The sequence below is a fragment of the Phoxinus phoxinus genome, assembly GCF_949152265.1.
Source record: "Phoxinus phoxinus genome assembly, chromosome: 13".
In the NCBI taxonomy this organism is placed as follows: Eukaryota; Metazoa; Chordata; class Actinopteri; order Cypriniformes; family Leuciscidae; genus Phoxinus; species Phoxinus phoxinus.
Genome location: NC_136888.1, coordinates 3,084,129 through 3,108,915, shown reverse-complemented (window position 1 = coordinate 3,108,915; position 24,787 = coordinate 3,084,129). Strand labels below are relative to the sequence as shown.

At 40.3% G+C, this 24,787-nt stretch overlaps 1 protein-coding gene across 2 annotated transcripts; it reads left to right on the top strand.

Moving 5' to 3' along the window:
- The first annotated feature begins 5,940 nt into the window (after positions 1 to 5,940).
- Positions 5,941 to 20,967, top strand: jdp2a (Jun dimerization protein 2a). Of its 2 annotated transcripts, XM_079633107.1 has the most exons (5): positions 5,941 to 6,163; positions 16,270 to 16,487; positions 16,983 to 17,029; positions 18,340 to 18,444; positions 20,047 to 20,857. In XM_079633107.1, the coding sequence occupies exons 1-5, from the start codon at positions 6,073 to 6,075 to the stop codon at positions 20,060 to 20,062; spliced, it is 477 nt and encodes a 158-aa protein (XP_079489233.1). In that variant the 5' UTR covers positions 5,941 to 6,072; the 3' UTR covers positions 20,063 to 20,857. The 2 variants fall into 2 exon arrangements, with proteins under 2 accessions (XP_079489233.1, XP_079489232.1); XM_079633106.1 differs by lacking the exon at positions 16,983 to 17,029 and having other exon boundaries at positions 20,047 to 20,967.
- Positions 20,968 to 24,787: the final 3,820 nt, after the last annotated feature.

Below are 24,787 nucleotides of genomic sequence, written 5' to 3'. Positions count from 1 at the left end.
CATAAAGAAGAGTCTCGGCTAGCATTACGTCACATCTGTACACATAAAGAAGAGTCTCGGCTAGCATTACGTCACATCTGTACACATAAAGAAGAGTCTCGGCTAGCATTACGGCACATCTGTACACATAAAGAAGAGTCTCGGCTAGCATTACGTCACATCTGTACACATAAAGAAGAGTCTCGGCTAGCATTACGTCACATCTGTACAAATAAAGAAGAGTCTCGGCTAGCATTACGGCACATCTGTACACATAAAGAAGAGTCTCGGCTAGCATTACGTCACATCTGTACACATAAAGAAGAGTCTCGGCTAGCATTACGTCACATCTGTACACATAAAGAAGAGTCTCGGCTAGCGTTACGTCACATCTGTACACATAAAGAAGAGTCCCGGCTAGCATTACGTCACATCTGTACACATAATGAAGAGTCTCGGCTTGCATTACGTCACATCTGTACACATAATGTAGAGTCTCGGCTAGCATTACGTCACATCTGTACACATAAAGAAGAGTCCCGGCCAGCATTACGTCACATCTGTACACATAATGAAGAGTCTCGGCTAGCATTACGGCACATCTGTACACATAAAGAAGAGTTTCGGCTAGTATTACGTCACATCTGTACACATAAAGAAGAGTCTCGGCTAGCATTACGTCACATCTGTACACATAAAGAAGAGTCCCGGCTAGCATTATGTCACATCTGTACACATAATGAAGAGTCTCGGCTTGCATTACGTCACATCTGTACACATAATGAAGAGTCTCGGCTAGCATTACGGCACATCTGTACACATAAAGAAGAGTTTCGGCTAGTATTACGTCACATCTGTACACATAAAGAAGAGTCTCGGCTAGCATTACGTCACATCTGTACACATAAAGAAGAGTCCCGGCTAGCATTATGTCACATCTGTACACATAAAGAAGAGTCTGGGCTAGCATTACGTCACATCTGTACACATAAAGAAGAGTCTGGGCTAGCATTATGTCACATCTGTACACATAAAGAAGAGTCTCGGCTAGCATTACGTCACATCTGTACACATAAAGAAGAGTCTGGGCTAGCATTACGTCACATCTGTACACATAAAGAAGAGTCTGGGCTAGCATTATGTCACATCTGTACACATAAAGAAGAGTCTCGGCTACTATTATGTCACATCTGTACACATAAAGAAGAGTCTCGGCTAGCATTACGTCACATCTGTACACATAAAGAAGAGTCTCGGCTAGCATTACGTCACATCTGTACACATAAAGAAGAGTCTGGGCTAGCATTATGTCACATCTGTACACATAAAGAAGAGTCTCGGCTAGCATTACGTCACATCTGTACACATAAAGAAGAGTCTGGGCTAGCATTACGTCACATCTGTACACATAAAGAAGAGTCTCGGCTAGCATTACGTCACATCTGTACACATAAAGAAGAGTCTGGGCTAGCATTATGTCACATCTGTACACATAAAGAAGAGTCTCGGCTAGCATTACGTCACATCTGTACACATAAAGAAGAGTCTGGGCTAGCATTATGTCACATCTGTACACATAAAGAAGAGTCTCGGCTACTATTATGTCACATCTGTACACATAAAGAAGAGTCTCGGCTAGCATTACGTCACATCTGTACACATAATGAAGAGTCTCGGCTAGCATTACGTCACATCTGTACACATAAAGAAGAGTCTCGGCCAGCATTACGTCATATCTGTACACATAAAGAAGAGTCCCGGCTAGCATTATGTCACATCTGTACACATAAAGAAGAGTCTCGGCTAGCATTACGTCACATCTGTACACATAAAGAAGTCTCGGCTAGCATTACGTCATATCTGTACACATAAAGAAGAGTCCCGGCTAGCATTATGTCACATCTGTACACATAAAGAAGAGTCCCGGCTAGCATTACGTCACATCTGTACACATAAAGAAGAGTCCCGGCTAGCATTACGTCACATCTGTACACATAAAGAAGAGTCCCGGCTAGCATTATGTCACATCTGTACACATAAAGAAGAGTCTCGGCTAGCATTACGTCACATCTGTACACATAATGAAGAGTCTCGGCTACCATTACGGCACATCTGTACACATAAAGAAGAGTCTCGGCTACTATTATGTCACATCTGTACACATAAAGAAGAGTCTCGGCTAGCATTACGTCACATCTGTACACATAAAGAAGAGTCCCGGCTAGCATTACGTCACATCTGTACACATAAAGAAGAGTCTCGGCTACTATTATGTCACATCTGTACACATAAAGAAGAGTCTCGGCTAGCATTACGTCACATCTGTACACATAAAGAAGAGTCCCGGCTAGCATTACGTCACATCTGTACACATAAAGAAGAGTCTCGGCTACTATTATGTCACATCTGTACACATAAAGAAGAGTCTCGGCTAGCATTACGTCACATCTGTACACATAAAGAAGAGTCTCGGCTACTATTATGTCACATCTGTACACATAAAGAAGAGTCTCGGCTAGCATTACGTCACATCTGTACACATAAAGAAGAGTCTCGGCTAGCATTACGTCACATCTGTACACATAAAGAAGAGTCTCGGCTAGCATTATGTCACATCTGTACACATAATGAAGAGTCTCGGCTAGCATTACGTCACATCTGTACACATAAAGAAGAGTCTGGGCTAGCATTACGTCACATCTGTACACATAAAGAAGAGTCCCGGCTAGCATTACGTCACATCTGTACACATAAAGAAGAGTCTCGGCTACTATTATGTCACATCTGTACACATAAAGAAGAGTCCCGGCTAGCATTACGGCACATCTGTACACATAAAGAAGAGTCCCGGCTAGCATTACGTCACATCTGTACACATAAAGAAGAGTCCCGCCTAGCATTACGTCACATCTGTACACATAAAGAAGAGTCCCGGCTAGCATTACGTCACATCTGTACACATAAAGAAGAGTCCCGCCTAGCATTACGTCACATCTGTACACATAAAGAAGAGTCCCGGCTAGCATTACGTCACATCTGTACACATAAAGAAGAGTCCCGGCTAGCATTACGTCACATCTGTACACATAAAGAAGAGTCCCGGCTAGTATCACGTCACATCTGTACACATAAAGAAGAGTCCCGGCTAGTATCACGTCACATTTGTACACATAAAGAAGAGTCTCGGCTAGCATTACGTCACATCTGTACACATAATGAAGAGTCTCGGCTAGCATTACGTCAGATCTGTACACATAAAGAAGAGTCTCGGCTAGCATTACGTCAGATCTGTACACATAAAGAAGAGTCCCGGCTAGCATTATGTCACATCTGTACACATAAAGAAGAGTCTCGGCTAGCATTACGTCAGATCTGTACACATAAAGAAGAGTCTCGGCTAGCATTATGTCACATCTGTACACATAAAGAAGAGTCTCGGCTAGCATTACGTCAGATCTGTACACATAAAGAAGAGTCTCGGCTAGCATTACGTCAGATCTGTACACATAAAGAAGAGTCCCGGCTAGCATTACGTCAGATCTGTACACATAAAGAAGAGTCTCGGCTAGCATTACGTCAGATCTGTACACATAAAGAAGAGTCCCGCCTAGCATTATGCAGTCACGTGACAACATCCACATCACTCATTGGCCAGATGTGTCTTGAACGGATTTCCATAGCTTCACTACAATTGGTCCGAATTAACGTGCGGAAAAATTCCTACAGAGTCTATGAAGCCCCGTTTCCCTGAGCCGTTTGCTAAACAAAGCAAAGATTTCTCTGTTCTTGTGAGTTTTTGAAAGTTGGGACCTAATATGGTCATCAGACCAAATTTCTATGTGGCGGCGCACGTCCTCACAAGTCCAAGTTTGTCCGCGAGCTGCCATGCTAAAAGTGCAAACTGTCAACAAACATTAGTCCTCATCCCATAATGCGCGTTTCGAATTTGTTTAAGTTTCGAACGAAAACAAATGTAGGCGGGGCTTGATTGTGTCCGTGAGGAATTGATTGGATGGTTGTGGTTTGCTATTGGTGGATCTCATGTGAGTGACAGGTTACCTTCGTGTCTTCTTGCTCTTGAATATTTCATTTAACAAGGCTTAAACTTTCCTGACGATGCAGCACTTGCCCGTTCATGTTCTCACAACATTGCATTGCTAGAATTCATAAAAATATGGCGATAGACACATTTCATACAGCTAAATCGGTAACACTTTATTTTAGGGTGTCCTTGTAGCATATGTTACATGTACTTCACATAAAGTAATTTATGCATAATAATTATGCATAATTACATGCAACCAACCCTCAACCAAATCCTAATCCTACCATTATATAGTAAGTATGCCTACATAGTTACTTAATATTACTCGGCACTTAAAGGTTGTGTAGGTAAGAATTGTCTAAAGAACTTTTTTTCAAATTGGCTTAAACTGTCTTTATATACCAATACATAATTAAAATGTAAGTACTTTGAAAAAGAGAGTATAAAAACTGAGTGACTATAGTGTATTTAATCTTCAAAAAACACAGCTCATTAATTCCATTCGGGGACGAAACAAGTGATTGGCTTGCGCGACTGTCACTCTCCGTTGCCATGACTACCGGCGCTATTATTGGCTCTGCCCACGTGCCCTGTCGCAGTCGCGCACCCGTTTTTAGGTGGGAGTGAATGCAATTAATGAGCTACTATAGTCACTCAGTTTTTATACTCTCTATTTCAGAGTACTTCCATTTTAATTATGTATTGGTATATAAAGACAGTTTAAACAAATTTGAATAAAAGTTTTTTTAGACATTTCTGACCTACCCTACCTTTAAATGTATAATTGACACACTGTAACAATGACACATTAAAGTAAAGTGTAACCACTAATTCATATAACAACAATTTCTACTCGCATTTGGCACTTATAGCAGGTGTTAATTATACATACACACACACACACACACGCACACAGACACACACACACAGACACACACACACACACACACACACACACACACACACACACACACACACACACAGACACACACACACACACACACACACACACACACACACACACACACACACACACACATATATATATATATATATATATATATATATATATATATATATATATATATATATATATATGTGTGTGTGTGTGTGTGTGTGTGTGTATATGTATATATAGTCATATTATTTTAATTTATTATCGTAATCATAAACACACTAGCTTGTAGTTCAAAAAAGTTTATTTAAGCTGGTCACACACCCGATGAAAACCGTCACACAGCAAACATAAATTGCGTACTTCTGTGTTAAAAAAATTGGTATTTGGTATTTTCCTCAAGAAAACTGGATTTAAAACCAGAATCTGAACCCATATATTGAAAAAAATAAAATAATAGGTTTAAAAATGTTTAGGAGGATTACCAAAGCGCAGCTACCAATTTTTGGTTGCCATAATGTTCCCAGAACAGACATCCTAACGCTCTCTGCTGGTTAGCCAGAAATGTTTTATTTATGTTTATTAAAACATTCCCTGTTAGTTTGGGTTTCCTAACATTCCCAATATCAGTCTTTTTAAATTCAAGAAAACTGAAACTGAAACAAATTAGGTTACAAATTAGTATGGGTTGTTTAGGAGAAGTAGCCTATAAAGTATATAGTAGGCTAACATACAAAAAAAAAAAAAAAAAAAAAAAAAAAAAAAAGGTCCCATTTGCAGTCTGAAACTTCAGGATTGCAGGGTCATACTGCAGTTTAAAACAATTTACATTCATATATCTAGTGAAAAAGAGCATCAACATATGTGGACCCTTTTTTGATGGGCTAGCAACTGATGAACGGATAGAACGGTCCTGGCACATCAATCTACCGTTTGAAAGCAACTTCTGCTTGTTGAGGGAATGTAAAGCGCTGACGGCGAACGGAATGTTTGTTTTCTGGTTTCTAAGGGGTGGAGCGAGCCTCTGCTCCTCACTTCTCCACTTCTCCATGAGTGTTTTCCCTGCAGTTCATTTCTCATCCTCCCTGCTGACGTCTGACTTCCGCATTCCTCGCTCTTCCCGATCAGGGATCAGCGCTCGCGACTCGAGCTGATGCAACGATTCCCGCTCTTCAAGATCTACTCGCGACCTCCGGCTGACGTCACAAAGGGACTCCACTCGCTCACCTCGAGACCAAAGTCAGGTAAGAGGCCAACTTTGACAACTTTTGCACGGCTTCGAGTCCGAGGCTCTGCATTTCCCCTCGGCTGTGTCTCAAAGCGCCTAGAGAGACGCCTAGCGGAGCGCGTTTTTGCGCATCGGGCGCGCGCAGGAGCATTCATGGACATCGCGCGCGCGCTCCGATTCAGTGATGCGCAAAAAATGCTGTCTATCTGGGGAACTCGCCGGGTTTTGAGACACAGCCCGAGTGTATGCAAGCACAGAATGTACATTGCAACATCAGCAACGTGCGTGTGTATGTGAATAACAACAATAGATTCTGTTGCAGGAGCTGCATGCGTTATGCAACTTAAATACCTCTTTATGTCCAAGTTTGAACGCATTTCTCTCAGGCATGTCCATCTCTAGTTGTAGCCTACATAGGGCATGTGCACTGATGATGGGACAGACAGACAGACTCAACACTGAAGTTCGTGTTACATAAGAGAAACTTCCGCTTTGAGATCATTTTGAGTCACTGTAGGGCGTGGTGCAAATGCACATTCATATTTTCATCATCGTTACCTTATTATTGCACTGTAGGCTATTGTCCGGTGTCACACACACAATGCATTACGCTTGTAATCAGCGAAACGGATGCATGTGTGGTAATGGGCAGCAATACTGTAGACACAAACTTTTTAAAATTCAAAATGTATATTGCAGTGCTACTTAAAATATGGGTGCAAGTCCAGTTTTACAGTAATATGCAGTTGGACATATCCATCATCCGAATGTGGTATTAGTGTCTTTGCCTCAGTTTATTAAAAACATGATCTAAAACTTAAGAGCTGCAAACGTGTGCATGTTGCATCACAATAAAGTGAAATGAACTGTGGTGCTCTCTGTAGATAATCAGCATTTTCAGCTGTTCATGAAAAGGGTTTCACTTCCACTCAAAAAGAAGTGGGCGATAAAATCTGGAAGCAATGTGTGAAACTGTGTCTCATTGCATAACAGTGCTATTATAACTGCATGCATAATGCAACGAAATGACACTGACCTTTACAGATGTACGTTGATCATGACACACAGCTCATCCGCGCAATGATGCGATTAACAGCAACTCATGCAAATATATGTCACTGTCAATAAACCACGGGGTATCAATGTGCATTATGACGCTCTCAGGCTTTAACAACTGTGTAACATGATCTAAATGTATTGATACTATAAAATGTGAAGAGTGTTAAACATGCCATGTTGTGACTGCTATACTTCATATGAAACGATTATAACTGTATATCCAACATGAGCTCAACGCATTTGAAATCTGTTTTCTCTGAAAAACTTGTTTCCATGCAGAAATGTGGATATACTTCAGTGTTTTGAGATTTATCTAAAACACAGTTTAACATATGCCTTTAAAACACGATTTAAACTTTAAATTGATGATTGAAAAGTTTTGCTTGAACTGTTTTAGGATGTAATTTTAGTGACTTTTATAATTAGAAGCAGGGAAAATCACTCTCTAAATCTTTGCCTTGTTGGACTAAATGAATCCTCATGGTTAATAACGCTGTTAAACACGACTCGCATGAAGAGACTTGCAATCAGATGTTAATATGTTGATATGCTAACAATATGATTCTGCAGCAAGCATAAAAATACACAGACAAATATAGGGTAAAATAGGTTTTTAATTAGACTGAACTGTTTTAGCAACGCTTGTTACAACTACTGAATCTAATTTTAATTAATTTGTCGAGGAGCTGCACGATTATTTGCTAAAAGATGGCGATCTCGATTCAAACACAAAATGACAACTATTCGTCTCTGTCTATTAAACTTTTGACAAGAACGATCACAGCGAACCAGAGAGAGCCGTTGTCATGTAGATATCAAACTGTTTGTGAAGCTGTCTTTCCAACACACACGTGATTATTTCTGTGTTACAATAACTCAGATTATCACAGACGAACCTGGATAAAAGTTTACAGTTCGGATACAAACACTGATGTCTATGGTAGTGATAAAAAAAATCGAGTCAATCACGTTTTGAAAGTAACTTGACCGCTTCAGATTTTCAAAGATTGTATCAATTACATTGTTACACCAGTAGGTGGCGACACGTGACTGTTAGAATATGGATTGTCATTGAATCATTCACTCAAGAGATTCGTTCATGATGTATGACATTAAAGGGATAGTTCACTTTGAAATTAAATGTTGGTATGTTTTATCTAAAAGAGATAAAAACGATATAAATACTGTTGGTTTTATCACACAAACCGCTTGTTTCGTGTCTTAGGCCATCAATGTGCACTTACGATGGGGAAATGTTTAATTTGGACTTTTCTCTGCATGCTTTTGGAGACAGTGCCTATAGACCTGCATTATATGACTGACAGACAAGAACGGTTTGACCTAAAAATATCAAAATTGAAACTACTGCGGAGACAAAGACACCGACATCTTGATGCACTTCAGGTCAGCTAAAACATACCAACATTTAATTTCAAAGTGAACTATCCCTATAAAGACCCTGCGAGCGATTAGAGAGCAGTAGACGTCTGAAAAATCCAGCGTTTAATGTTTTTTGTCTATGTGGTGTTTTTAATCTGCTTTAACACACACCATGTGTAAGTTCATAAGTCGACAGCATTGCTGAGTATTTTCTGCTTAAAACTGCAGTGAACCAAAGACAGTCTCAAAAACACGGTGTGAAATCGCTGGTGTTTCTGACGTCACACACTACCTTGTAACCAATCAGATCAACGTGTGATCGTCAATCAGTGGATCTCTGAGTGTGTGAATGAGTGGAGGCGGGGCTCATTTGCATATTCATAGAACCGTGCATACTAAATGAGGCAAGGGTGTCGAGTTACATTCAAGATATTTTAAGACATGAAGATTTTTTTTTTCAAGGAACAAATGTCATTTTGGTGATCAAAGATGAGTTTAAAGGATAAAATGATTGACTACAGGGGGACTTTAAGCATTTTTAAATAGACGGCAGCAATTAGAAACATATATGTTATTTTGTTATAGGCTAGTTGTTTGTTCAGAATCATGATCTCAGTTTAAAACCAAAAAAATTGTGATTCTCAATTTATCCAGCTATACATTATAGCCTTATTAAATATGAACTCTTAAAGTCACCTTTGTTTATGGTTTTTATAGACGTAGTTTCTTGCTGAACACAATTTCTCGATTTCTATGGATGTGTTGTTCAGCTTGGTTGTGCTGAATTTAACATATGGACAATACCGGTAGATTCATTATTGTATTTATTTTGCTTGTTGTCCATATTATACGTGGACAAACAACATAATCAAGTGTGGCATGTTTCATCATTCTCTGTAGACAGCATTACTTGGATATTTACTGAAGAATAATCAATCAATTAGAGCAACACTTTATCTGTGATAATGGATCAAAATATTAATATAGCATGTGGTAGCGGTCACAGCGGAGAGAGCGTCGGTCTGCACGGCTCTGGACTAAAGCGCTCTATAGAAGTTTCCAGTGAAAACCTAAACAAAGAGAACAGTGTTGTATTCTGTTTATTTTTCCAAATCCTTCATGCTGTCATTCCCTCAATACATACTTGTCTTGACTGGTCGTTATGAAGTTTTATTTGGGAGTGTGTTAAAAGTTTCAAAGATGGTGATTTTTTTTTTTTTACTGTGGAAATCATTTTTCCATTGGGGCTTTTAGTGCGATGGCGTGTGTTGATTTAGTCTGTGGTTCTCAGAAAAGTCTCACACACCTTCTGAGTATGAAAAACGCTTGATCACTTTTTGAAAACGTTCCTGATTAATATATTGCAGACGGGATTTAGTTAAGCATCGGGTTATTCAGCATATGCCTATACGGGAGTATAAGCTTACTGTATTTTGTGAGTATTTTTTCTTTGAGGTTTTTTGAGTGTTCTTTGTTGTTCTTAGATCGGTACTTTCTGGCAAATACAAAAGATCCCTCCATGTCTGTCTGATATTGTGTAGTGATAAAAGGAGTTTTTTTCCCCTTCCAAATCAACAAAATGTTCAAAATTTCTAAAAAGTAAAAAAAAAAGTTTTTTTCTTTGTTATGTGAACGTTAAAGGGTTATTTCACCCCAAAAATGTAAACTCTGTCAGTAATTACTCTCCCTCATGTTGTTCAACCCCGTAAGACTTTCCTTCATTTTCAGAACACAAATTAAGATATTTGTGATTAAATCTGAGAGCTGTCTCAAGGCTGCAAGGTAATCGATATCTGTCAGCCCAGAAAGTTAGTAAAGACATCGTTAAAATAGTCCAAGTGAAAACAGTGGCTCAACCTTAAAGGGGCGGTAAAATGCCATTTTCACAAGATGTCAAATAAATCTCTGATGCCCCCAGAGTGTGTGTGTAAAGTTTTAGCACTAAATACCCCACAGATATTTTTATATAGCATGTTAAAAGTTGTCACTTTTTTAAGGGTTTGCAAAAACGCACCGTTTTGTGCCTGTCCCTTTAAATGCAAATGAGCTGCTGCAGAGGGCGGGTTTCAAGAGCTGAGTTCACGTATGTAACAGCGCAGCGCTTCTGGGTTATACATCAGAACGTAGGCTCACTATTGAATATATAAGAAAAATTAATAGTTGAATAAAGTCGTTATTTTTATTTAATTTTGCGCACACAAAAAGTATTCTCATCGCTTGATAAGCTTAAGGTTGAGCCGCTGTAGTCACTCGGACTATTTTAAACATTGTCTTTACTAACTTTCTGGGCCGGCAAGTTTCAATTACAACAGAAGTCTATGGAGGAGTGAGACCGCTCTCAGATTTAATCACTAATATCTTCATTTGTGTCCCGAAGATGAAGGAAAGTCTGACGGGGTTGAACAACATGAGGGAGAGTCATTACTGACAGAGTTTATGTTTGGGTGAACTAACCCTTTAAACGTATTTGACGTTCTGAAACAAGCTGTAACATTTAAAAACATTAGACAAACGTCCAACTAAAATGTTTCTTAAAAAACATTCCATGAACAATTTATAAATAATGTTTTTGTGCTAACGTTTTGAGAACATTATTAAAGACCAGATAACTTTGAACAAATGCTATTAACGTTACTGGAAGTACTTTTGTTCATAATCGTGAGAGAACCTCGTCACGTCTCATTTATTATTGGCATATTCCATTCCCTCTCTTAGATGTGATTAGGAACAGCTTAACAATTATAGCATTCCTGTGAAATAAATAATAATCATAGCCTAATAATAGTAAACAGAACACACATTACCAACAGAAAGTAATCAAATGTAAAGCAACATTGTGTAGTCTTCACTGTATACATGAAATATAGATTAACCCTGATAAATCTACTAAAGAGCAGTGATTGTTTTTTTTCTTTGTCTTTTGTAGTTTGATTGACATTAATGACACAGACAGCAGCAGGTTTATTAGGCTACTGTCACTTTAAGACCAAATATACTGTTACACATGCGACTTATTTCCCAACTGTTTATGTTACCTTATATCATACATTATACCTCTTTTTATCATCGACTACATCCTACAGTTTAGCAACAGACTGTATTTCACCACAATCACTGATCTGGCTGATTTTGGGCTTTCTGGGAAAGTTTATTGCTGTCATTGTTGTCGTTGCAATGTCTCCACTCCACAAAGATGTTGAAATGTATTGTTGTTTTCAGACACCTAGAACTGAATATTGTGAAGCAATTTTAGCTGCGCATCGAAAAATTCAAAACTGACGGGTTTTGCGTCTTCTGATCAACCTTTATATAGAGACCACTGATCAAACTGTAGAAAGCTGGTATCAGCCGATAACGGTCGGCATCCGATCAATCGATCACAGATCACCTTTCATTTATTTCTAGCTAACTATTGAGTTTATGATCATTCAAATAAATCTGAAAGTTGAAATTAAATATTGAATCCAAGCTAAGGCCATGTGTCCACCAAAGGATTTTCCCCATTGCTCTCAATGGGAGCGTTTAATTAAAAACGGCAGCAGCGTCACGAGGCGCTCATCACAAGTGTTTTTCTGGACGAGAGTTGAAAAACGACAAATAACACACGACCAAATGCCACATACAAGCATACAACGACAACAGACGACAATAACAAGCACAACACCCGACCCGAACAAGGCCATTTAAAGCAGGGCCAAGACTTTACATTGTGTCGACATTCAGAAACAAACTCTCTGTGAGATCAGATAACGGTAACACATTTGCACAAGTTTTCAGCCGGCTAAACATGCTTTGGTGGACACGTGGCCTAAAGAGCGCCAAAGCCATATTTTTGTTTGAAGTTCATTTTAAAAGTGACAAAATTTGAAAGCTGAAACTTTGTTTCCTATCAAAAGTAACAAAGCACAAAGCTTGAGATTATTGGAGGGTAACTCATCAACGGAAAACAGCATAAACTAAAAGATATCGCTTCATCAAAATCAATCGATTAAAAACGAGAAATCGATATTGTCTAGTTTCCACATGCTTACTGTACCTGTTCTAGTTTATCCACACGATAGATGCAGAACACAGTCAAAACACAGAAGCATTAATTAAATAGCCTGGTCCTACTCGACTCATTTGTACAGAGAGTCTGGCCTCTCTCCATTGACAAGCGTTAACTTACTTGAAGCGGGTCCTCTGTTGAAGTTTAAAACTATTGGATCTGCCCAGAGTCACTCTGGTTCTGCCATAACCAATCGCTAACGTTTGGTTGGGACGTATGACGACTCAAACTAGCGCACGACCTCAACGTCATCGTTCTCAGCCACTCCCTCTGTTCGCTGATTGGACCGGTAAAAAATTGATCTGAGAAAACCCAAGAATACACCACAATCCCAGACGTAGTTTTGAAGGGAAATGAAAATTGATAGAAGTACGTAGAAGGGCGGAGCCAGGTTATTAATTAAATGCATTTTCGGCCATATATGTTTGGTTGCCAACATTTCTGTGTATCATAAAATCGCGTCCCTCCTTAAAAAAGCATATTTTTTCTCATTTTATATTGTCTGCCTGGCAAAAGCCTCTTACAAAAGTAAAAGCACATACTTTGAACAATCTCTCTGTGACTAATAGTGCATGCGACATCACGACGCTTCCTACGCTACGTCCTACGCCATACGCCGGCAACCATCTCCCGTGAACGCGCGTCGACCGTTGCCGGAAGCCAGTTATTTTCATTTATAAAGTTTTAAATATGTATATTTTTACGACAAAAGCGCACGGATGACCCTCAGAAGGCCTTGGTTTATCCCCCTGGAGCCGGATGGATTACTTTTGTGAAGGATGCATGCACATTTTTGGGACTTGAAGGAGTTGGACCCCATAACTTGACATTATAACCACTGAAAGATCTAAGACATTTTCTAAAATAACTGAAAATGTGTTCGTCTGAAAAACGATTGACACATGCATCTCGAACGGCTTGAGGCCGAACTATCCCTTTAAGGTAGTAGGTTAAGGTGTTTGTTTAAATGCCTATCGTTCAGCATGAGCAATGATAGCTTGCCTGAGCAGAGACTCATGAACTTCCTCTGAGTCACTGGTGTGTGTGTGTGTGTGTGTGCCATGCAGAGCTTCACATATGGCAGTGATTTCTGCTGTCATAGTGAGGGCGTTTCTTCAAGAAGCTCATTCATGCCGGTCAGTTTCTGTGAGAATGGAAAGACTTGAGCATGCTTTCTTTTAAAGTAGTTCTTCTCTAACTGCAGAATGCACATCTGAAGGTTTTTTTTTATTTGAGGCCGATGACATTGTCCTGTTCCTCTGCGGCCACATTCCTCTCGGCTGACATGGAGAGCTCAGATTTGGACGGAGGAAACTCGGGCAGCGGGCGGATCTTGGCTCAGTTCTCCGTTCTTCTCTCCGCAGCTTTCAGGAGAATGTGTCTGGGTCTAGTTGTGTGCCTCTTGTAAAAAAAAAAAGGGGGGAGAAAGAGCAGCTTATCTTGCCAAGGGTCTGTAAGTGGTCGTATTATATACACATGTCGGATATTGAATATCTCATGTGCAGAATAGACTGTGCATTGGCACAATGGACATGTGTTCAAAACAATAATTGGAGACTTGTGTGCATGTAACATTTCTGTTGGTTAGCTAAAGTACCCCTAATACGCTATTTAAAATGTTTCCTGATTTCAAGGTTAAATTTTCTTTCTGACAGTTTCTGAAACAATTCAATCACGAATTCAGTCTCTCTAAGCCCCTCCTTTCTGAGAGTCTACTCTGCTCTGATTGGTCAGATGGCCAACTCTGTTGTGATTGGTCCACTCTGCTCTGATTGGTCAGATGTCTCAGTTTGTTGTGATTGGTCTACTCTGTTCTGATTGGTCAGATGTCTCAGTTTGTTGTGATTGGTCTGCTCTGTTCTGATTGGTCAGATGTCTCAGTTTGTTGTGATTGGTCTGCTCTGTTCTGATTGGTCAGATGGCCCAGTCTGCTGTGATTGGTCTACTCTGTTCTGATTGGTCAGATGTCTCAGTTTGTTGTGATTGGTCTACTCTGTTCTGATTGGTCAGATGGCCCAGTCTGTTGTGATTGGTCTACTCTGTTCTGATTGGTCAGATGGCCCAGTCTGTTGTGATTGGTCTGCTCTGTTCTGATTGGTCAGATGGCCCAGTCTGCTGTGATTGGTCTACTCTGTTCTGATTGGTCAGATGTCTCAGTTTGTTGTGATTGGTCTACTCTGTTCTGATTGGTCAGATGGCCCAGTCTGCTGTGATTGGTCTACTCTGTTCTGATTGGTCAGATGGCCCAGTCTGCTGTGATTGGTCTACTCTGTTCTGATTGGTCAGATGTCTCAGTTTGCTGTGATTGGTCTACTCTGTTCTGATTGGTCAGATGGCCCAGTCTGTTGTGATTGGTCCACTCTGCTCTGATTGGTCAGATGACCCAGTCTGCTGTGATTGGTCTACTCTGGTCTTATTGGTCAGATGACTCAGTCTGCTGTGATTGGTCTACTCTGTTCTGATTGGTTAGATGTCTCAGTTTGGTGTGATTGGTCTACTCTGTTCTGATTGGTCAGATGTCTCAGTTTGTTGTGATTGGTCTGCTCTGTTCTGATTGGTCAGATGTCTCAGTTTGTTGTGATTGGTCTACTCTGTTCTGATTGGTCAGATGTCTCAGTTTGCTGTGATTGGTCTACTCTGTTCTGATTGGTCAGATGGCCCAGTCTGTTGTGATTGGTCCACTCTGCTCTGATTGGTCAGATGACCCAGTCTGCTGTGATTGGTCTACTCTGGTCTTATTGGTCAGATGACTCAGTCTGCTGTGATTGGTCTACTCTGTTCTGATTGGTTAGATGTCTCAGTTTGGTGTGATTGGTCTACTCTGTTCTGATTGGTCAGATGTCTCAGTTTGTTGTGATTGGTCTGCTCTGTTCTGATTGGTCAGATGTCTCAGTTTGTTGTGATTGGTCTACTCTGTTCTGATTGGTCAGATGTCTCAGTCTGCTGTGATTGGTCTACTCTGTTCTGATTGGTCAGATGGCTCAGTTTGTTGTGATTGGTCTACTCTGTTCTGATTGGTCAGATGTCTCAGTCCGTTGTGATTGGTCCACTCTGCTCTTATTGGTCAGATGGCTCAGTCTGCTGTGATTGGTCCACTCAGATCTGATGCGCTGTAAGCGGCCAACCAATCGCAACAGATTGGGCCGTCTGACCAATCAGAGCAGAGTAAACTCTGAGAACTCTTACTGCACCCACACACCGGACGCGAATAGCGCGTCAGGCGCGAGTGATTTCAATGTTAAGTCAATGCAAAGACGCGTTACACGCGTTTTACGCGCGTAACGCGTCTTTGCATTGACTTAACATTGAAATGACTCGCGCCTGACGCGCTATTCGCGTCCGGTGTGAACGCACCATTAGAGAGAATGAGTTTTTGTACTAATGTTTGAGAAAAGAGCTGATGCTGCAAAGAGAATTATAAAAAGAGAATTAAAGTGCTTTTGACCTTGGATGCATGTCAACCTATTGCAGGAGACTCCAAAACAAAATTAGGAACCTTTAAAATGGCATAATGGGGCACTTTAATAAGCCTTGGTGGTGTCTTAAACGACTGATACGACTGATAACTCGATATAAAAAATGTCAATAGACGGGTTATTAGTCTCACATGCAGAAACGTGTTGTCTTTCCTCCAGCTGCGGTCAGGGGTGTTGGAGACGTGATGCCCGGACAGATCCCGGACCCCTCGGTGACGGCGGGCTCACTGCCCAGCCTGGGCCCTCTGGTGGGCATTTCTGCCACCACACTCACCCAACACATGAAGTACGCCGACCTCTACAACCTCGGGGCCATGCTGTCGCCTTTACATCTACTGGGAAAGCTGGGCAAGCGGCCGCTCCCCATTAAAGCTGAGGTGAGCTTCTGAGTGCATCTGAGGGAAACCGTGAACTAGTTTACGTCAGTGTGACAGCGTATGTTTCGTAATCTGCAGGGAAAACTAAAAAGTGGAGCTGTAAACTGCTTTGCTAAAAATCAAAATTGACAATTGTTATTTTTGTATGGAATATTGCAGTGTTTATTATAAACACATCATTGTTTTAAATTCACATGTCTCGTAATCTTTAATCAGAATAACTTCTTTTCTCTGATGACGTGTTTTTTGGCATCACATTTGACATGTAAACATCATGCATGTGAGCTGTAGACAATTATTTTTCCAAGTTGTAAATGAAACAAAAATTATTGGAGTTTGTTTTTACAAGAAAATATAATTTCAGTCTTTCTACCTCAAAATTGTACATTTTAATTCAATGTGTTACTTGCCATTTCTTTGTAATTCTTTGTATATTTTACTAGCAATTTCTCAAAACTGTTTCAAAGTAAACCCAGCACCAATTTTTTGTTCCAGTGTATCAGCCAATCAGAAAGCTTGAAGGTGCAGCTCTATCTTTACAGGTGTGTGAGTTTGGAGCAGCACTGGGAAGACTGAGCAGATCTGTGTGTGTGCGTGTGTGTGTGTGTGTGTGTGTGTGTGTGTGTGTGTGTGTGTGTGTGTGTGTGTGTGTGTGTGTGTGTGTGTGTGTGTGTGTGTGTGTGTGTGTGTGTGTGTGTGTGTGTGTGTGTGTGTGTGTGTGTGTGTGTGTGTGTGTGTGTGCAGTCAGTGTTAAAGCATCGGTGGTGGTGTTTTCTGTGCACTTATCTCCATCTAGTGGACAGACAGTCACTGCTTCAATGAAACAGACTCTGAAATCATAACAAAAGTGAATCTAATGAAACATAAAAGCAACTATATCAGGCTATTTTTGCAGTGACAGGTAAAAACCCTCTAAATTGATGATATATAGACTAGAGAGGAAATCAGTGAAACACGGCACACATGTTCACAAACTTAAAGCTGCAGTCACAGTTAACTGAATTAAAGTACTAACGGGTGGTAAATTGGTACTCATATAAATATTTATTTTATTATAAATACTGTATTGTAAATATTTTTTTATTGAGATATAAATATTTTATATCGGACTATTTATTAAATTTCCTGCCTTTTCATCCAGTTTGATATTGGTGATGTTAGTAGCGGGGTTTTAAAAGCATAGCTCTATAAAAAAAACTTTTTCATTTGAGCAAATGTTGCTGCCACTGTTAATGCAGACTGACTGAATGTTATTTATTAAAGAAGTTTGTATTATACCCTTATACACGACTTATGTTATTTTTACTATTACACGACAAGCATTTCATAATCGCCATCCGTTATGTGATCAGCAAGACTAATGTTTTTATTTCCGACTGACTGTAGTTATTATGCTGTACTTTAGCTTTCATTCAGCAAAAGTTGATATTTCAATTAATTATTGCGTTGCACAATTTGATGGCAAACAGAAAGCTTTTTCCCTCTAGACTGCAGAATACTATGATTAATATGTTTTCTTCTTCTTTGATTTAGATAACATGTTTATATAAATCCCAACCAGACATTAATAATTATCAACAGCACTTTATAATATTAACAAAACACTTTCTATGGATGTCACCTAGTGGTCAAAATGATAAAGCTCTGGTCAATTTATAGTTTGCAACTATATTTGTACTCTTATAATACTCTTTTCCTTTCTTTTTTTTTAAATATTGCATGCAACTTCCTTGAATTTAAAGGTGAATGTTGAACGTTTTAAACAGGTTGCCTAAACAAATGAACTTCTTTAATGGCAGATTGTAGGGAATTTAGCAGACTCATTAAAAGCCTTCATTTTTGCTGTTGCCAGAAAGATGAAGAGGAAGACCGGAGGAAAAGAAGGCGAGAGAAAAACAAAGTGGCAGCAGCAAGATGTCGAAACAAAAAGAAAGAGAGAACGGAGTATCTCCAAAGGGTAAGTGGTTCATGTAAGAGTCAACATGCAGCGCCGGCGTATTAAAGTGGTAGTGCACACAAAAATTAAAATTAGCCCATGATTTACTCACCCTGAAGCCATCCTGGGTGTATATGACATTCTTCTCTCAGACGAATACAATCAGAGTTTAAATGTCCTGGCTCTTCCAAGCTTTATAATGGCAGTGAATGGCCAGTTTCTGTTTTGAAATCCATAAAAGTGCATCTATCCATCATGAAAGTTGCTAGTAAGCTAGTTATTTCACTTTATAAAGTTATAAATATGGATATTTTTCTTACACATCCATTACAATTTTTTTAATGGATACTTTATGATGGATAGATGCATTTTTATCATTGATAGATGCACTTTTATCATGGATAGATGCACTTTTATGATGGATAGTTGGACTTTTATGATGGATAGATGCACTTTTATGATGGATAGATGCACTTTTATGATGGATAGATGCACTTTTATCATGGATAGATGCACTTTTATCATGGATAGATGCACTTTTATGATGGATAGTTGGACTTTTATGATGGATAGATGCACTTTTATGATGGATAGATGCACTTTTATGATGGATAGATGCACTTTTATCATGGATAGATGCACTTTTATCATTGATAGATGCACTTTTATCATGGATAGATGCACTTTTATGATGGATAGTTGGACTTTTATGATGGATAGATGCACTTTTATGATGGATAGTTGCACTTTTATGATGGATAGATGCACTTTTATCATGGATAGATGCACTTTTATCATGGATAGATGCACTTTTATCATGGATAGTTGCACTTTTATGATGGATAGATGCACTTTTATGATGATAGATGCACTTTTATGATGGATAGATGCACTTTTATCATGGATAGATGCACTTTTATGATGGATAGATGCACTTTTATGATGGATAGATGCACTTTTATGATGGATAGTTGCACTTTTATGATGGATAGGTGCACTTTTATGATGGATAGATGCACTTTTATGATGGATAGATGCACTTTTATGATGGATAGATGCACTTTTATCATGGATAGATGCACTTTTATGATGGATAGATGCACTTTTATCATTGATAGATGCACTTTTATCATGGATAGTTGCACTTTTATCATGGATAGATGCACTTTTATGATGGATAGTTGCACTTTTATGATGGATAGGTGCACTTTTATGATGGATAGATGCACTTTTATGATGGATAGATGCACTTTTATGATGGATAGATGCACTTTTATCATGGATAGATGCACTTTTATGATGGATAGATGCACTTTTATCATTGATAGATGCACTTTTATCATGGATAGTTGCACTTTTATCATGGATAGATGCACTTTTATGATGGATAGTTGGACTTTTATCATGTATGGATGTATTTTTATTGACTTCAAAACAGAAACGGCCATTCACTGCCATTATAAAGCTTGGAAGAGCCAGGACATTTTCTAATATAACTCCGATTGTATTCGTCTGAAAGAAGAATGTCATATACACCTAGGATGACTTGGGAGTAAATCATGGGGTAATTTTCATTTTTGGGTGAAGTATCCCTTTAACGTGCCCTCAACTCTTCCGTTGAAGGAATCTGAACGTCTAGAGATGATGAACTCGGAGCTGAAGTCACAGATCGAGGAGCTGAAGCACGAGCGACAGCAGCTCATACTGATGCTCAACCGCCATCGGCCCACATGCATCGTGAGGACAGACAGCATCAAGAGCCCCGAGAAAGAGGCCGACTGAGAAGGATCACACATTCCCACGTTACTGTTTACAGGTTAGCTCTTCTGCTAGCTGAAGCACTTGGCTCAAAGCACTTGGACATTTTAAGGAAGAGAAAATGGTGTTCGTTCTCTGACCTTCGAGGTTGGAGAGATGCGAATAAACAAAGCAACAAGAGAAACACACTGATAGCCTCAGTATTGGGCTGTGTGTTAGTTACGAAACTTTTATGGGATTATTTTTCTCCTGTAAAACTTTTTTTTTTTTGTCATAAAGTGCCTTGTTTGTTTTAGTCAATTTAGGAAAGAGTTGTCTAAAGTTTGTTATGAATTCATGAAAACACTCATCGCACGCATGATGTGGCGGCGCCATGTAAACTGGACGATTCTTCATGGACTATCTCACCATTTGCTGCCTTCAGTTGGGTTTTTTGTTTTTCTGACGCAGGCGTCATGTATGCACATATGTATGAACTGTTTACATCTTGCCAATTTATTATAGTTATCTACTATATATATATGATTTTTATACTTCCTGTACATGGACTTATCACTAGATGTGATACATTTTATGCAACAAACAATTTCATAACCCCTATTTCTGTGACTTATTCAATTTGTTGTACAGCTGTGAAAACTGCAAGCAATTATTAAACAAGTGTTTTCCAATTGTTATTTTGCCATTATCAAAAATGCTTTTGAGTTACACAACCTGCAGCCATTTTCCAATGTCATTTTTAGTCAGAGTACATAGGCCTAAATAAAATAAAGCACAGAAACCTACAGTTAGTCCAACTCAGAATCATAATATACACAATGTTTGATTGGTACTCTCTCTGATTTATGTGTCAATGACCATCAGTGGTGAAAGATGATTTTTGCTGTTTCCAACTCTCTACAGAAGTCGTCACTAGTTCCTGCTTTCTCACGGTTTCTCAGCAGCTTATATCTGGCCTCTCCGTGCTACAACAAGACACAGGTGTTTGTCATTTGCATTGTCCTACTTACTCACAGCTCCTCTCCCAACTCAGGCCCTGTCCCAAATGGCACACTCAGGACTTGTGGACTTCCTCAGAGTCCACACTTTGGTGACGTCATGTAGTGCAGACCTATAGGGCCTTTGGTGTGAGTCCACGAGGGCGCATTGAGAGGTATTTTTGGGACAGACTCGATCGTCACGCCGGAAATAGGAAGACGGTCCGGTTGTTGTTTAAATATTATATTTCTACATTTACATATGATTCAGTAAAGCCCTGACATTCGGTTCTATTTATTTAATGAATCATAATGCGATCGTAGCCTATTATTCAGCAAGCTATTTATGTTTATATTAAATATAAATATATATTTATATTTATGTTTGAGACATCAACCACTGGTTGATGACCATGATGTTTGTATAAACTGTAGGTAACAACTGGTAAAATGTACACCTAGGTCATACGAACCATAATGATATTTACACTTAAATATTTTCTTCTCAGCCATGTTAACATTAGTTCCGTGAGCGATCGAGATGCTTTGGCTTCACTTTTCAACACATGTGCGGCACGCTTGGGCCGCCCAATTCGCCCAATTGCTGTGGGATTCTTCTATTACTCCCATATCTAGCATCGCCTCTAATTCAGTCTGAACTACTTTTATTGTGTTCAGGTAATTGATACAGCCGTCCATGGGCGTCGGAAGCAAAAAAAAAGTGGGTGCACCAGAAAACTGTTACTGGAGTAAATGCCATTTCATGTATTCTGGTGCCTTTTAATTAAAGAAGTAAACTAAACTCGGCTTCACGTCGGCCTGTTATTTGCCTCCTCGTCGTCCATTAAATGCACAGCTAGCCATGGATAATCCTGCTGATACCATGGTCATTTGCCAGCATTGACAACTTAAAGCTGTTATTGATGTTTGCAACACAATATTTGACTGGAAGGGTACAACGGGCGGTCAGTCGCGGTTCGTTGAGAAATATAATGTAGCGATTTCAGCGGAAATGGAGTTTAATTCATTAGGGCATTCCTCAAGTGGAATGGATTTGACTGATGGCGCTCTGAAAAGCGAACAGACATATACGCTGAATGTAAAAGTGAGTATCATTATATCATTGGTCTTAAAAAGTGGGTGAGAATCGTTCGACCAGACAGGGGTGAGAACATGTCTGCAGCCTGGCTACATCAGTGAGCTGCGAGGGCGAGAGGTGATCTCGAGGGGCTGCAACGAGAGATTGCACTTTGGTGTTCACTTCTGGCCCGAGATCTTCCTCTCCGCTCACTGCCGTCGCTAACATCACTGACTCAACCTTTAAAGGAGGTTGAGGTGGTAAATCTGACATGCCCCGCTCCTGTCTGTTTGAATTTCCTCATAATGTGTGACCTCAAAGGGTCCTTGCCACTTAGCAAGTAATTTAAGAATTAGAAGTAGGGAGCAATACAAGTACTTTATCTCCCGGTGCAAATTCACATAGTCTGGTTGGTTCCCCTGTTGTAAAGCCAGCTATGTCTGTCCTGGGCCTGTAACAAATTCTCCATATAGAGAGCCGCCCCAAAGTGTGGAGTTTTGTTCTCAGGTCCAGCACATTCTGAATTTCGTTTCTGCTATCTGAAGGTCCGTCCTCCCAAGTTTCTCTCAGGACGTCCAACACTCCATGGGGCTGACGTCCATAAATAACCTCGAAGGGGGAACACCTTTTGGAGGCTTGCGGGACCTCGCGCACAGCAAACAAGAGGAGTTACAACCATTTGTTCCATTTTTTGGCGTCTTCGTGAACGAACTTCCAAATCATGGTTTTTAACGTGCAAATAAATCCTAACTCTGCTTGTTTGTCTGTTTGTGGGTGATAGACACTGGATTTAATGGCCAATAAAGTATACAGTTCGTGTAAGGTTCGTGACATAAATGCCTTGCCTTTAAGCCTGTTCACACCGGGACGAATTTCGCGCGCGTTATTCGCCGACGTTTAACGCCTCGTGACTAAACAAAGGGCACCAATGTGAGTGTGCACACCGACGCGTAAAACGGCACGCGTAAAAGCGTCATTTTAAAAAAAACGCCTCGGGTTATTTTTTTTTGGTTTGACGCGCCGCGTCAAAAACTGTCCGACCAATGAGATTGGTGCTTTTGCTCACGTGTCTGGAGCTTCTGAAGTTACAGTAAAACACAACTTGGGGGCCCTCGAACACAAAACGGTCTTGCCGAGCGTAACGTAACGCCAACAAGTAGCGTCTACACTGCCGGGAAGAAATAAGACGAGGAGGCAAGGCAAGATGAATGTAGAGCTGTTGGTCTCGTTGGTGTCGGAACATAAAGAACTATATGACAAACGCGAGAGCGACTACGCGGTGTATTTCTGTTTTACATTAAGCGCCATCTAATGTCAGGGAATGAATTTGCATGTTAACTCGGCTCATCGTCAGCGAAAATCGCTTGGGTGTGAACACAAAAAACGCGTTGAAAAACGCTGACGAATAACGCGCGCCGATATTCGTCCCGGTGTGTACGAGCCTTTAGTCAGTGAGAATCTCCAGACATGTGCGTCTGCTACAATTTTTGTGGAAATGCCGCCAGTGCCTCTGGGGTATCGTGTTGCATAGTCCACCAGCTCCAATGCAAAGCGATGTCCACGTGCAGATCGCTCTAATGGCCCGATGTGGTGGTCCATACAAATTCTCTCGAAGGGCACCTGCATTAGAGGAAGAGGTCGCAAAGGTGCTTTTGGGGAGGCCGGTGGACATTCACGACAAGCCGTGCACCATCTGCACACATTCTCGTGAATGCCCGGCCAAAAAAATCAGGTCATGAGATTATTTAGGCTCAATCCCAATTCACCCCTTGGCCCTACCCCTCCGTTTCCGGTAGGGCTACATAGCCCTCGAAACGAAGATTTTTCAGAGGCACACTCCGAACGGAGGGATACGAGAAAGTTCCCAGAATGCATCGCGAATCACCGGCGAGATGGCTTCACAAACGGTGAAAGAAAGTCACAAATGTAAGTATTTCCTAATATGGTGGTTTTCTTCAAAACAATCATAAAAAAGAGATCGCTAATTCAGCCGCTAGCATGTTGCCTCGGTAACCAGGCAGACAGTGTTGCTTGCTTCGCTACTAACGTTAGTTACCTGGTAACGTTCATGAAGCTAAACTAAAGTAAAAAGCATTTGTTCTCACATGTCTTTATAAAGCGAGTGAATCAGTCCGGCATCGCGTGGTTATCGTGTAAACACAACAGTCAATAACTCAATTATAGCAATGCATTTCACATTGAAACATTTACTTTCGCTCTACACTACAGCAGCCCATACGACAGAGCTTGCCACAGTGGAGGACGGCATATTGGTATCGTTGTCAGTCGTTGTCATGGAGAAATCCTGTAAAACCTTGTCGCTTCCATAACGTCAGAGCCATCGTCGACGACTGATGACGTATCGGGTTCATGAAGGGTTGTTCCGGTTCGTAGGGGAATATTTCAACCCCTTGGCCATTGTAACTCTGTTTTAAGGGCCAAGGGGTACACTCGAAAACAAGGGGTAGGGGCAAGGGGTGAATTGGGATCGAGCCTTAGTATTTATGCCTATCCTAAATGTCCGGCCATAGGATTACAGTGAGCCGCCTGG